This window comes from Sander lucioperca, chromosome 19 (assembly GCF_008315115.2).
Source record: "Sander lucioperca isolate FBNREF2018 chromosome 19, SLUC_FBN_1.2, whole genome shotgun sequence".
Lineage (NCBI taxonomy): Eukaryota > Metazoa > Chordata > Actinopteri > Perciformes > Percidae > Sander > Sander lucioperca.
This window is the reverse complement of record NC_050191.1, coordinates 30,593,703-30,606,668: the sequence shown is the minus strand read 5'-3', so window position 1 is coordinate 30,606,668 and position 12,966 is coordinate 30,593,703. Positions and strand designations below refer to the sequence as shown.

Below are 12,966 nucleotides of genomic sequence, written 5' to 3'. Positions count from 1 at the left end.
CATTATTAGAGCTAGTGTTAATTTAAAAATACTGCGATGAAGTACATTTATTGACAGCCCTTTTTCCCCATTGAAGACAAGCAACAGTCAGCAGAAAAAAGCTGCGTTTAGACTCACTATCAGTAACAGGATTGGAAAGGTTCATTAAACTTGTGATGCTTAATTATTTTTAATTACTGCTAATTAAAGCAGAGTTTTCTTCTGAAGAAGCTCGATGAAAGGGGGTCATAGGTCGCCAAAATCATTAGGATAGTTAAAAGAAAAAAGCCATTTTAAAGTCTGTACCACTGGTGAACATGTAAATGAAGCCACAGAGTGATTTCAGTGTTACCTGGTAGTAGTAGCGCAGCACCCAGCAGAGACCCTCCACGTACGACTTAACCACCTTCTTCCTGAAGTCCTCATCCTCCACGTCCACGTCAAACTTGGTCTTGTAGTATCTCTGCTTCCAGCCGTCCTCCCACAACCTGCAGTGCACACGGACACAAATCCAAACTAGTTAGAAGATGGAACTCGTTTTCTTCATGTGCTGGTTTGTAGCATTGAGCTTGGTCTGGTGATAGCAAGCCTAGCTTTCCGTCGCTTCTCCAGCGTCATCGTGTTAAACTCGCCAATAGCGCGCCAGGTGGATAAGCCAGTTTGTGATTGGTCCCCGCAGATTTGTAACGGAAGCAGGATAGAGAAATGTACAGGTTTCCAGCCTGAGCTGCAGGGAGAAATCCAATCGACAGCAGATCGGGCTGGGGTTACCCAGTCTACTGTCCAGACGCTGTGGCTCTAACATTAGTTTTTCCAACACTTTTACCGTTTGTGACTTTGAAATGTAAATGTATTCCACTGTTGAACAATCACGTTTGTGGAGTAAATGTATGTACCTAAATGATCCATTTGCTTATCAAAATGCTGCTCTGTTCATCTATAGGCTGAAAAGAAAACGGCATTAACTTTCTCCCTGCTGCTGGAATAGTTTAATGGCTTTGACTTCTTGGTAGATTTGGGGCGGCGATGCCGTTGTGCACACATAATCAAGGCCGTCCAGCATCTGTCTGGTCCGCAGGGAGCGCCGACTCCTGAGAGGAAAGCCTCCATGAATACCAATTTAGCCCAATGGATTTAGCAGCTTTGACGAGTGTGTCACAGAGGAATTTATTCGAATATTCCTGCTTTCCATATTAATCATGTGCAGAGGGAAGTGGGAACTGTTGAGCAGAGGTGTGTGTGTGTGTGTGTGTGTGTGTGTGTGTGTGTGTGTGTGTGTGTGTGTGTGTGTGTGTGTGTGTGAGAGAGAGAAAAGAGTTTTCAACAGCTTGTGCTGCAGCACTGTGGCAATAATGAGCCAATCTCTCTGCTTGTGTTTGTTAACGCCATCTTCGCTGGTCTGTAAAGATTTATTTTAAAGCCATATTAGTTACTACACGCACTCAAGGGTTGAACAACGGTACGTTGATGTGGATCGATATATCAATTCAATGATCAACGATCCAATATCATCAATGCAAAGTGAAAATATGGATACATCTCTTTAAGATGCACCTTTATTCTGAAATTCCCACATTATATTTACTTATTAAACAGAAAAGTTTGGTTTTCATTTAAGTTTAGTTGCCATTTGTGAGTTGATTTAATGATTGTGTTAAATGGGTAAATGGGCATATGATATTGTCTCATATTAATCGCTTAAATCTTATCATGGCAGAGTTTGTCATATGAGAAATTATGGCATTGTTGTCAATAGAAATATCGTATTGTGATAAAACTTGTGAACTAAGTGTCAAAATTGTTTATTTTTGGCTAAAACAACAAAAAATTCACAAATATTGAACAGGTAGTTGCCAAAGGGGGCAACCAGAGGCCACGAAATGGTTGCCAATTGACTCAATCTGGTTGCCAAGCTTGAGCCCTGTAAATGTTTAAAAGGTACCATGGCTGAAGGGCATCCTGCGAGTCAGAGCAGTCAGTTATAAAGTGTCAGTGCATTGTTTTCATGAGGAAACGTGTAAATGGTTTTGTTTTTGTACAGCGAGGTGAACAAAATGAAATAAATTTCTAAATCAAATTTTTATTCTGATCTAAAAATGTCATGGACAACTTATTGTACGGTTGATTAAATAGATTTAGGTTTTTTGTTAAATAAAAACTGATAATTAAATGACATATATGGTAGTGCTCTTAAGAAGGTGGAACAATATACTATCTCTGCTGCGTGTTGCATTGTGGGTAATGTAGGCGCCAGGTTTTGACAAGGAAGATGTCAAAACGAAAAAAAGAATGTGTGGAATATAAAAAAAGACAATATCTGTTTTTTTCTGTTTTTTTTTTAAATAGTGCAAAGTAACTCAGGCCCTTATGTGGACAAACTTCCACAACACATGACTACAAATGAGATTTTGGGAGGTGATAAAAAAAAGGCCAATCTTGTAATCAACACCAAGAAGCAGCTGTATATGTTACTTCCACAGAGGGCCGCTTTTATTCACTGTAAATCTAAACACAAGATGTGTCCACGCTGCCACGCTGCCCCCCGCCTCCACTAAGACCCCTCAGGTTTACCTGACATTGTCTTCAGGCTCCGGCTCGCTGTCACTGTCCTCAGCTTTCCTCTTCATCCCCCTGTTGTCTGCGCTGCCGCTGGCCTCTGCAGACGACTGGGCAAGAAAAATAAAAACAAAACAGGAAACAAAGTACAAAATGAAAACTCAGTTTTTAAATCAGTGCAACAACAAACTTCAAAAGATATCTTATAAATTTAAATATGTTCAAAAAACTAATTTGATTTGGAGTACATAAACCACGGGTTGTAGCAATCTAACTAGACAGAAAAGATCGGTCTGTCTGCGACCTTCGCATATCTCGAGAGCGTTCATCCGATATACTTCACACTTGGCATTGATGGGAACCCAAGGATGTGCCGTGTCGAAGTTGGTGCGATTTTGACACGGGGCTAGGGTTGCACGATATTGACAAAATGTGATATTGCGATACTGATTATGAATATTGCGATATCAATATTAACTTCAATATTTTTAAACATATGTAAAATTACAAAAGTTATGGGAAAACCCCATCAAAATAGATTCACAACAATATAGTGCACACTGAGACTTATGTGTGGCTCTGTAGTGCGGCTGGACCACCACCGGTCGCGGATGAAAAATATTCAGTCTTTCCAACTCCAAACTCTGCCTCATATAAACACCGTTTATAAAGTTGCCGGATAGCTACCGGTGAGAAATAGATCTGGGATGGGATTACTTTTGGCCACTAAAGTTTCCTTTTCAATCTCTGTTATTTCATCTTCTCCCTGAGAAACACTCATTTTCTTACTTTTGTGTTCTTTCTTTCCTTTCCCTTCTCTGATTCGTTCCATTATTTTTGTCTCTATCCATTTCTTCACTTACACGGTCACTCTCTCGAAATATGCACACACGTGGTACGCTCCATAGTGTTTGTCACGTAGTGGACCCGTGCGCTGATGTGCACTAACATGTGCAAGTGGCACGGTAACTGGCCAATCAAACATGATCATTACAGCGTTTCAATCAGACTCTAATAATAAACTAATAAACTAAATTTCGATATAATATTGCGCATCGTGATATCGCGATAACAATATTGAGTCGATATATCATGCACCCCTACACAGGACACATTCAACATTAATAAACTTTAAACAAAAAAAGCAAACAATGCTCTGTGTGGCAGTGGGGGGCAGGGCTTCAGGATCCTACAGAGAAGTGGAGCATGTCATGTCCGCACTGGGCTTTTACAGAACTATTGCATTATGTGCTGTTACGACAGACATTTAAATCTAAAGTTCATACACATTTATACCATACAGATAAAAGTGAAAATATTACAGTATGCTGTGTGCATTACAGCATCAATTCAAAATGAGTTTTCAGGATGTACTGTATTTGACAGTAATGTTTATATGATTATAAAATCTTTTTACTCAAGATGATTTCTCTACACTGCTGTCTGTGATTTATGTTTGAAGGAAGATAATAGAAAGAAAAAAATTATCAAACTACTTAGCCTTTCATTTTCTGAAGCCTTTGTGCTCATTTTATTCATGTGCTAATGTATGATCGGCTATAAATGGTCGATATACCTAAAGTTGTACGCCGGCAGAAAACTAAACATGTTAAGTGGAAACTTGACCATGAACGGAAACACAGCGTCTGCGCTCTAAAAAACTGCTGTTGAGTGCAGTACAGCCAAATATACAAAGAAAAGGCAACGGCATGAAATTATAACCAGACTAGCAGTTTTTTCAAGGATAACGTTTCCATAGTTTGTTAAAGTGCTCATATTATGCTTTCTGGCTTGCCTTTATTGTGTTATATATCTTTTTTGCGCATGTTATAGGTTTACAAAGTGAAAAAGCCCAAAGTCCACCCCAAAGGGACTTACCATCTCCAACAGAAAACACTGTTCACAAACTGCTCCAAACAGCTCTATTGTAGTCCAGCCTTTACTTCAGAGACAAACGTGGTCACTTTGGAACACACGTTATAATGCTCGCCTAGCTGCTAGCACGGCACGCCCTCATACTCTGCTTCTGACTGGCTAGTAGTCCTTACCTAGCTACTGAGCATGTGTGACTCCCAACAAAGACGGAACAGAAGTGTGATGCCTCACTCTGTAGCTAAAACAGAGAGCTCAACAAGGAGCTGCAGCAATGTGCAGTACAACAATTTAGTGTTTTTTGAAAATTAAACCATGTAAACCTATTCTGATATAACCTCTAAATACAATTATGAACCTGAAAATGAGCATAATGAGCACTTTAACAAACGTAACTGTTCTCTGCCACGTTTTTTTGTGTATAGATAGATAGATAGATAGATAGATAGATAGATAGATAGATAGATAGATAGATAGACACACACACAGACACACACACACACACACACAGATAGTTGTGTATGTCTCTTACATTGCCACCATTCTTCATCGTGGCCTTCAGGAACTGAGCAGCATCCTGGAGAAAAAGAAAAAAAACACTTAATGTCCTCTCCAACACATCAATTTAAAATACTGTTGTAACATCTAGGTTTTATTGTCAAAATTCTAGGCATCACTTATTTAAGAATATTATTCTCGTCAGCGACTTAGGATATGACATATACATTTTGTGTACACTGCAAACGGATTCTAATCTTTATAATCATGTAAGTAAAATACAATATTACTATAACATAAAATGCTTATATAAAATTAGTTTGAACTCAGGTGTTTTTAAGAACCTGGAATTTGTCAGAATCATCCAGATTTCCAGAGCTGCACAGTAACTCCGTGTCGTATATAAACAACCTGTCGTACCTTGTTGTGCTGCATCCTCATGTCGTAGGCCTGGTGCCGGGCGTTCTGGACGGCCTCGGGTCGGTCTCTTCTCCCCAGGGCCTGAGGGGCAAACTGGCCCGTGGTCATGTAGGCGGGACCCCGCTGCTCTGCCTGCGATAACACGGAGGGGAAAAACAAAAAAAGTGTCATTGCTGTGAAAAAGTCAGTATATGAGCGATGAATATCCAATACACTGCAGCCGCTTTATCATGTTTAGAAGCACAATCGCTGAAGAATTCCTCAAGTCTTTTTCATACAGTTTTTTCAGGCAATAGTAGCAGTTTACATCCATGCCTGTCCAGACTCGTACAATGTATATAGTGAAGACTTTAAAGCAATTTACTCACCTTCATCCTCTTTCGTTTCTCTTTCATTCTTCTCTTAAAGCCTTCCTAAAAGAAAGAACATGTGAATCAATCACAGAAAGCAATTAAAGGTTGGAATAGAAGTCATTACTACTGTGGTACACTGTGGACTGTCGCTAGCTGTGTGATCCAACAGCAGTTTCTGTCTCGTAGGGCTGGGGATCATTTTAACCTCAGTTTTGGAACCAAAACCGGCACAATCCTTTTTGCATTACTTTGTCTTGAGAAATATAATATAAATGGTGGAATGAGCTCCCTATTGACATCAGGATGGCCGAATATCTATCTATCTATCTATCTATCTATCTATCTAGCACTTTCATATGGCTCTTTGTAGCATTACCTATTTAAAGCTAATGTACTTGCACTTACTACTTGTTGTCTGGAGTTTGCACCTTCAAGGTTGAACGCACTTAATTGTAAGTCGCTTTGGATAAAAGCGTCAGCTAAATGAAATGTAATGTAATATATAAACCAAAAAAGGTTATTGTTGTCTTAAACAACCCTATTGTATTGTGCCGGTTTTGGTACCAAAAACTACTTTAGCCATTTCTTTAATTTGACAAATATAAACCAAAAGTACTTGTCTAAACACAAGAAGCCCTGCAAGAACTTAAAATAGTCGGACAATAGTTGGCAAAACTTTGATTTAACTTTGAAACTCTCTTAGAATAACAATACAAAAATCAATCACTTTGTGCTGCAGACACATTCCAGCCTCTATCAAAAAAGGCCTGATACAACTTTATACTCTTAACTTATACATCTATAAAATTGGCTAAAAGGCTAATAATCCCCGTGTGAAGTTGCAGAAAGCTTACGTCGTCCTCTTTGCGTTTCTTGAAGATGTTGTCCTCAGCCACGCCCACCGCCTGCATGATCAGCTCCACCCTCTCCAGGTTGACGTAGCCATTCTCTGTTAGGTAGCCCTGAAGACAAACACCGGTGGGGTTAGGTCAATGTACCAGGGCTGCTTTAAAGAGAAATAATCCACAACTGGAAACACTGAACGGCACAAACGTGCAGATACTCACTCCAGTTTTGTGCACGACGTCTTTGTAGATGTTGACCAGTCGATCTATCGCTCCCTCTCTGTAAGAAACAAAAACGCCATGAATAATTAAAAAGGAGAGTCGTTCGGTGTAAATTTAAATGAGAATCAGGATAGGACACTGAACCGACGCCAAACTCTGATTTATCTTTTAACAGCAGGAGGATATTTGGCTGCCCTCTCAGCCACTTTGGCAGCTAACCAACAAACATTTGGAGCTCTATTTTATCCTAATACAAATAAAACAAGAAAAGCACTGAAACAGATCAACAGAAGTCTGAGCTCCCGCCAGTTTTCCGTCTGATCAGTGTTGGAGGTTAAAGTTAAGTGATGGCAGGGTGATGACCACTGTGAAAGCGAGTAATGAGGCTTCTTCTATAAAAGAGAGTAAAGAAAACAGCAGCACCGTCTAAAGCAACATAATACCACGTAACCCAGTTTTTGTAAAGCTTAAAGAAAGAATAAAAAAATAAATAATTGAGTTTGATGGAAGCATAACAAAATCCTGCAAGTGTATAAGTAAATCTATTATCACTCAGTACTTTCTAAGGTCTTGAACTTAAACTGAGAGCGTTTGAGTTTTTAAAAAGGACCAACGGATACAACTGCTAACAATAATAATATTCAAACCAGCTTTCAGCATAAAAACGGCGTTTTGAAGCCCACCTGATCTCTAAGGACGGCAGGTGCGGCAGGAAGTCATTTCCCACAAAGAAGCACATGAATACCCAGTCGTCTACGCTCCTCTCGAAGTCAAAGGGAAACGGTAGGCTGGCCATGGTCAGCTCTCTGGCCAGGTACTGGAAACACGGAGGGAGGGAAGAATAAGTTAACGGGTGGGTGCTTTTATTTCTCAAGGCAAAAGACGGAAATTAACAAACATTGCAGCGCAACCTTTGGCAAATCCCAGTCACTTTTCAAAACAAAAGGAAGCATGATTGACAACGCAAAGATCTATTCCCCAAAGTAGATAAATATCGTACCTCGCGCAGCACACACAGTCTGATAAAGATGAACTCCTGTTCAGACACTGGCATCGTGTCTGCAAACTCATCGTGCTGAAAGGGAAGAACACAGAGATCAAGTCTCATTTGTGGCACTTTTTTTGATTTAGAAACAGAAAGATATCATTTAAAACACAAACATATTGTCGCATAAACCACATTAAAATATACACCAGATAGGAAGGTAAAAAGATGACAAGATCACAAGATTAATTTTCCATTTATGTTGTGATCACTAAAATGTCCATATTGCTTCACAGCACTGGTTGACTGATTAAAACTCTTATCAATCAGTAATCAATCAGTACAAAATGTGTCAAGCCTAATGCAAAAAGAAAATATATCACTGCTTTACTGTTTCTTTGTAGCTGCAGTACAGTGTAAAATATTCCATAGATATGGTATTCAAGCAAAAGTTCTGTTAGCATAACAACACTTCCTACTTCAGAAGTCCAAGCTGAGCTCACCTCTCCCTGTTTCTCTCTGGCCGCCCCCTGGCAATCTTTGATTTCGTGACCCATCTGTCCGCAGAGTGCACACGGGCGGGGTTTGTTGGGTTTAAACTCCTCTCGGATGATGGTGAAGTTCGGTTCGTGGGTGGCCAGGCCCAGCATGATCAGGTCAGCTAATCATCAGTCACCACACAGAAAGAAAAAGAGGTTATTTCAGGATGACAGAGTTGTTTACATCTTTCAAAGTAGTAGCAAACAAATAGGCATTACTTCTGGCTCATAACATTTAATTGTCTCATATTTTATTGAAGTAATTCATCATTTCTTTTACGTTTTCCCAGACTGAAATGTAAAGGCTTACCATCAGCTCCACACAGGCAGTGGTGTGTGTTGGGGTCGTGGTTGGGCTGAGCTGTCAAAGTGAACCACAAACATGAGTCAATAATCAACATGACATGCAACAACACTGTATCAGTGTGTCAAGTCTGACTAAATTCCGCCAGGTGCAAATAACGTGCGATATTCATTACTGTCTCATCTTGTGAGCTTTTTATGTTTTTGTGCATTTTAGATGCATTTTGTATTTGCTACTATCTTTTAGGTTATTTTATGTGTGTAGTTGTTGTAAAGGTATGACTGACATGTGTTGTTCTTTGTTTGTACCTTGAAACAGTATATGTGGTGTAATGAAATCCTTTGTATCACAACAGCATCAATTATTAAAGTCTATCAGATTAAGGGAGCTGTACCTCTCTGTCTCCTGATGTAGTCCATAATCTTGTGTTCGCCTTCCCCGGGAACACTAGCATCAGACAGAAGGACCTGGATATAAAAAATAAAATAAAAAGTAACTGAAGGTTAGTGACTGAGAACACCGTCCATGACAACATCCAACTACGGTGCAACATATTAACTGCCAAGAGCTGAAAGTAAAAACAATCTAACATGGTTACTTCTTGATTAATCTATTAACTGTTCCGTCTTTAAAATGCCAAAAACAGTAACACATTTCCGGCTGTATTTAAAAGCCTGCGCAGCAAAGTAACACACACACACCGTGACGTTTTTCCATCCTGGATCATTGCTGAGTCTGTCTGCGACGTAGTAACGAAGACACTGTGCCAGGTTGTCCATGAACTCTGTTCCCTGGAGACAAAAAGAAGTCACATCATGTAATTCTGCTGTTGCAAGTAAAACATATATGAAGTCTTTTACACTGGGGAAAAAACAAACATGCATCATGAAAACAAAGTCAAAATACATGAAAACCAGTGATAAAAGATACTAAATAGCCAGTATAAAAGACTGTAAAAAGACTTATCCCACTTACTGGAGTGATACAGTTGCTGTCAAACCTCTCTTTAATCTCCTCAGGTGGAAGATAACCTCCTGTAGAGGAAATATGACGCATGAAGGGTTAACGTAAAAAGACAGATAGTCACATAAATACACAGTGAAACATCTACCACAAACTCAACTGTAATCAGAGTATTCATTTACTCACGCAGAGTGAGTTCTGATTAATTCTGCTATTTTTAGCAGTGAATTTTTTAAATTGCTTGCCTAGGGTTAAGAGAATGTTTCCTGTGTAAATTCTTCAGATAAATGAAAGAACTGTGAACGGGGTAACGTCACTGCACAAAGAGGCTCAAAAAGGGACAGATGAGTAAAGTGAAAAAGTAGCACAGCAGGTGTGTTTTATAGCCTGGAACTTTCTGTACAATTTTGCATAAAAGCCATTAAAGAACACAAAAATGAGTCCCAGTATTTTCTGTCCTGGAGCTTAGAGAAAACATCGTCCTGCCAGGAGGAAAATGTCACGCAATGCTGCAATGCTCCGTACCATCTGACCACCTGAGGTATAGGTCAACATACATTCTCTGTAGAAAAAACATCACACACACACACCTCTCTGAATGACCTCCTCCCTTATGCGAGCCTTCTCCTCGGTCAACTCCACTCCTTCTTTGGAGGCACGAAAGCGCCGAGAGCGCTGCTGGTTCATTTTGGCCCGCGGAGCCTGGTGGAGTTAAACAGGGCGTTAGTCCCACTGTACCGCAGCTGATTTCAGGTCCGTCATTTAAAGCGGTTTCCATGTCTATATTAACCCAATTAACACTGGATTATTTTGAACATGATAGATAACAGAAACCACTATCAGCTTTGGTTGGTCCTGTGACAATTATTACATAATTGCCTAATTGCAATTTTTTTTTAACATCTCTTTATTGAATTTCCAAGGGGCACATACAACATACAGTAAGACAGCCACGGAGTAAAGAATAAAGCCCTCTTTTTGGCCCACCCTAAGACAAAACTAAAAAAAACTAAACAAGAACAACAAAAACACAGGTTTGCACAGTTGAGGCATACTCAGCGTAATCAGTCAAAATGGGTTACTTAAGCCATCGTGTGTTATCTGGAAATGTACTTCGAGATCTCAGACCATGCTAAACCATAGAGGACACCCCGAAGGGTCCCCAATATAGTCCAAGAAGGGGTCCCAGATTTTGAAAAAGCATGTCTCTGAGCCAGAAGCATCAGTTTGTTTTCATAGCCGCAATTAATTGCTAACATTAGCTAAGGTCCTAAGTTATAGGACTGTTGATTTTGTTTAGGTATGCCAAATTTGTAAATAAATAAGTCATTATTGGTCAGACTGTTAAGCGAAATCTATGCTACTGGCAGTTGTCACTTGTTGCCATAGCAACTTCAAACATCCTGGGCTGCAACGGCCTCAACATTTTTTTATCCTGGGCACCCTAACCCTAGGTCATCTGGTAGAGCGTGCGCCCATATACAGAGGCTCAGTCCCTGACGCAGCGGCCACGGGTTCGATTCCGACCGGCAGCCCTTGGCTGCATGGCATTCTCCCCCTTTCATGTCTAAGCTGTCATGTCACAAATAAAGGCCTAAAATGCCATCAAAATAATCTTTAAAAAAAATGTATCCTGGGATTCATTCAAATACAAATACATTTTTTGTTAAAATTTGACTGATGGAGACAATTTATATTGCAATTATTTCTGAGACAATTATTTGCACAGCAACATTTGGAATTGTTACAGCTCTACCTTTAGTCAAACTGAGTACTGGCCTAGCAGCCATGTTTGACCGGATGAAAAACAACATTTGACTGATGTGACAGATAAAATCTAATAAATGCTTGACTCTCTGGCAAATGTTTCAATGAGCTTTGTTGTTGTTGTGGAGCCAAACCTGTCTCTGGCGGCAGGTTTCCGTCACTGAAAGTTACTTACCACTCCATCGATGGCCATGTAGAGAACTCTCCTGGGTCGAACGATATTGAACAGGCGGTCGATGTACTCGAAAATGGCAACCATCATCTCATCCTCATTTTTTGGAGCGGGTCTGTGGACAGCAGAGGTCAGAATGAGAAGTACACAGGGGGTGTGAGGGCATGCTATGTATTTAAAAAAAAAAAAAAAAAATATCACTTATTTATGTCATTCTTACAAGTGGGGGTATCGTACCAAATTCATTTTAAAAATATACTGCCGTTTATAGTTCCCCTGTTTGGTATGAGCAGATATCCTCTCTGTGAAACAATCCCACAGACTAACACTCAAATTTGCAACTTTTACTATCTCAGCAACTTTGGCTACCAATTACTGCTTGATTTGTGTTTATCAAAGTCCCCTTATTTCACTAAATGTTTCAAATTCAATGTCTAGAGCTGCAACTACTGATTTTTTTTCTTCTTATATCAATTATTCTATCAATTTTTTAGTCTACTATCTCAGAAAACAGTGAAAATTTGTACCACAATTCCCAGAGCCCACAATTACATCTTCAGTTTGCTTGCTTTGTCTGACCAATAGTCCAAAACATTTAATTCACAAAGATATAAAAAAGGAGGGAAAATAGTAGCACCAAATCGCCACATCGGAGAAGCTAATGTAAATCTAACACCAGAATACATCATTGTGACCTTTCAGGGACAAATGTTTATCAAAACAGGTACCTATTTAAGTTTTTAATCAGCTGGCAATATTTAAGTATACGTATTCTAAAAAAAAAAGTCAGTCTCACAAGGATGATATGTTTGGCTTTTTCTGTCATACCTAAAAGAAAAAAAGGGGTCAAACCAAACCTTGACTTTATAGAAACATAAAAGTTGGCACTAAAACAGTGGTGTAGTCTACGTGATACGCAGGTATACGCAGTATACCCACTAAGAAATCGCCATGATTTCCATATACCCACTTAAAAATGTGCAATGATACGCAACATAGTTTTGTGACAGAACTTTCCCTTCAGATATTTGTATTCACAAATACGGGGTTGAGTAATGGGACAGCAAACTAAACTAACACTGCAGAACGTCCAGAGAGACTTTTCTCATCTTTCATCGACCCGCTCCTCGCTGAGCACAGTGCGTAGTGTGTGCATAGTGTGTGTACTGTGTGTGTAGCAACGGGCCCAAATGCCCCGCCTACACTAACGCCAGTATCCTCCCTTCACCAAACATTTAACACAAATATAAGTAGCCTATTTTATTTTGTCCTTTGCTTTGGGGTCAACTTTTGTGATCCAGGCTCAGGTCCCTGATGTGAAAGCCCCCTTACTGCTTTATATTCCATTATATTTCTGATATATTTTGAATGTCATCTGTGTTTTCTCATAGGACGTGTGTGTGTGTGGTACAGTAAACCCACTACAATACATTAGACTACACCACTGCACTAAAATAAATTGCAAACAAAGTGTAATGTGCAAAACAAAGT

General features: G+C 39.6%; 1 protein-coding gene across 4 annotated transcripts in view; it reads right to left on the bottom strand.

Annotated features, from left to right (window-relative positions):
• xrn2 (5'-3' exoribonuclease 2) overlaps nt 1-12,966 on the bottom strand; it is a 44,252-nt gene that overhangs the window by 30,217 nt on the left and 1,069 nt on the right. For 3 of the 4 annotated variants that reach the window (XM_031293006.2, XM_031293007.2, XM_031293004.2), the window contains exons 3-18: nt 11,479-11,590; nt 10,127-10,238; nt 9,549-9,607; nt 9,275-9,364; nt 8,968-9,040; nt 8,580-8,630; nt 8,234-8,391; nt 7,746-7,820; nt 7,429-7,562; nt 6,746-6,803; nt 6,533-6,640; nt 5,694-5,738; nt 5,326-5,457; nt 4,940-4,984; nt 2,551-2,645; nt 332-467 (exon numbers count right to left, since the gene is read on the bottom strand). In XM_031293006.2, the coding sequence (XP_031148866.1) occupies nt 332-467; nt 2,551-2,645; nt 4,940-4,984; nt 5,326-5,457; nt 5,694-5,738; nt 6,533-6,640; nt 6,746-6,803; nt 7,429-7,562; nt 7,746-7,820; nt 8,234-8,391; nt 8,580-8,630; nt 8,968-9,040; nt 9,275-9,364; nt 9,549-9,607; nt 10,127-10,238; nt 11,479-11,590 (1,483 nt within the window). The remainder of the gene's footprint in view (nt 1-331; nt 468-2,550; nt 2,646-4,939; nt 4,985-5,325; nt 5,458-5,693; nt 5,739-6,532; nt 6,641-6,745; nt 6,804-7,428; nt 7,563-7,745; nt 7,821-8,233; nt 8,392-8,579; nt 8,631-8,967; nt 9,041-9,274; nt 9,365-9,548; nt 9,608-10,126; nt 10,239-11,478; nt 11,591-12,966) is intronic. The other variant, XM_031293005.2, reaches the window with a different exon arrangement.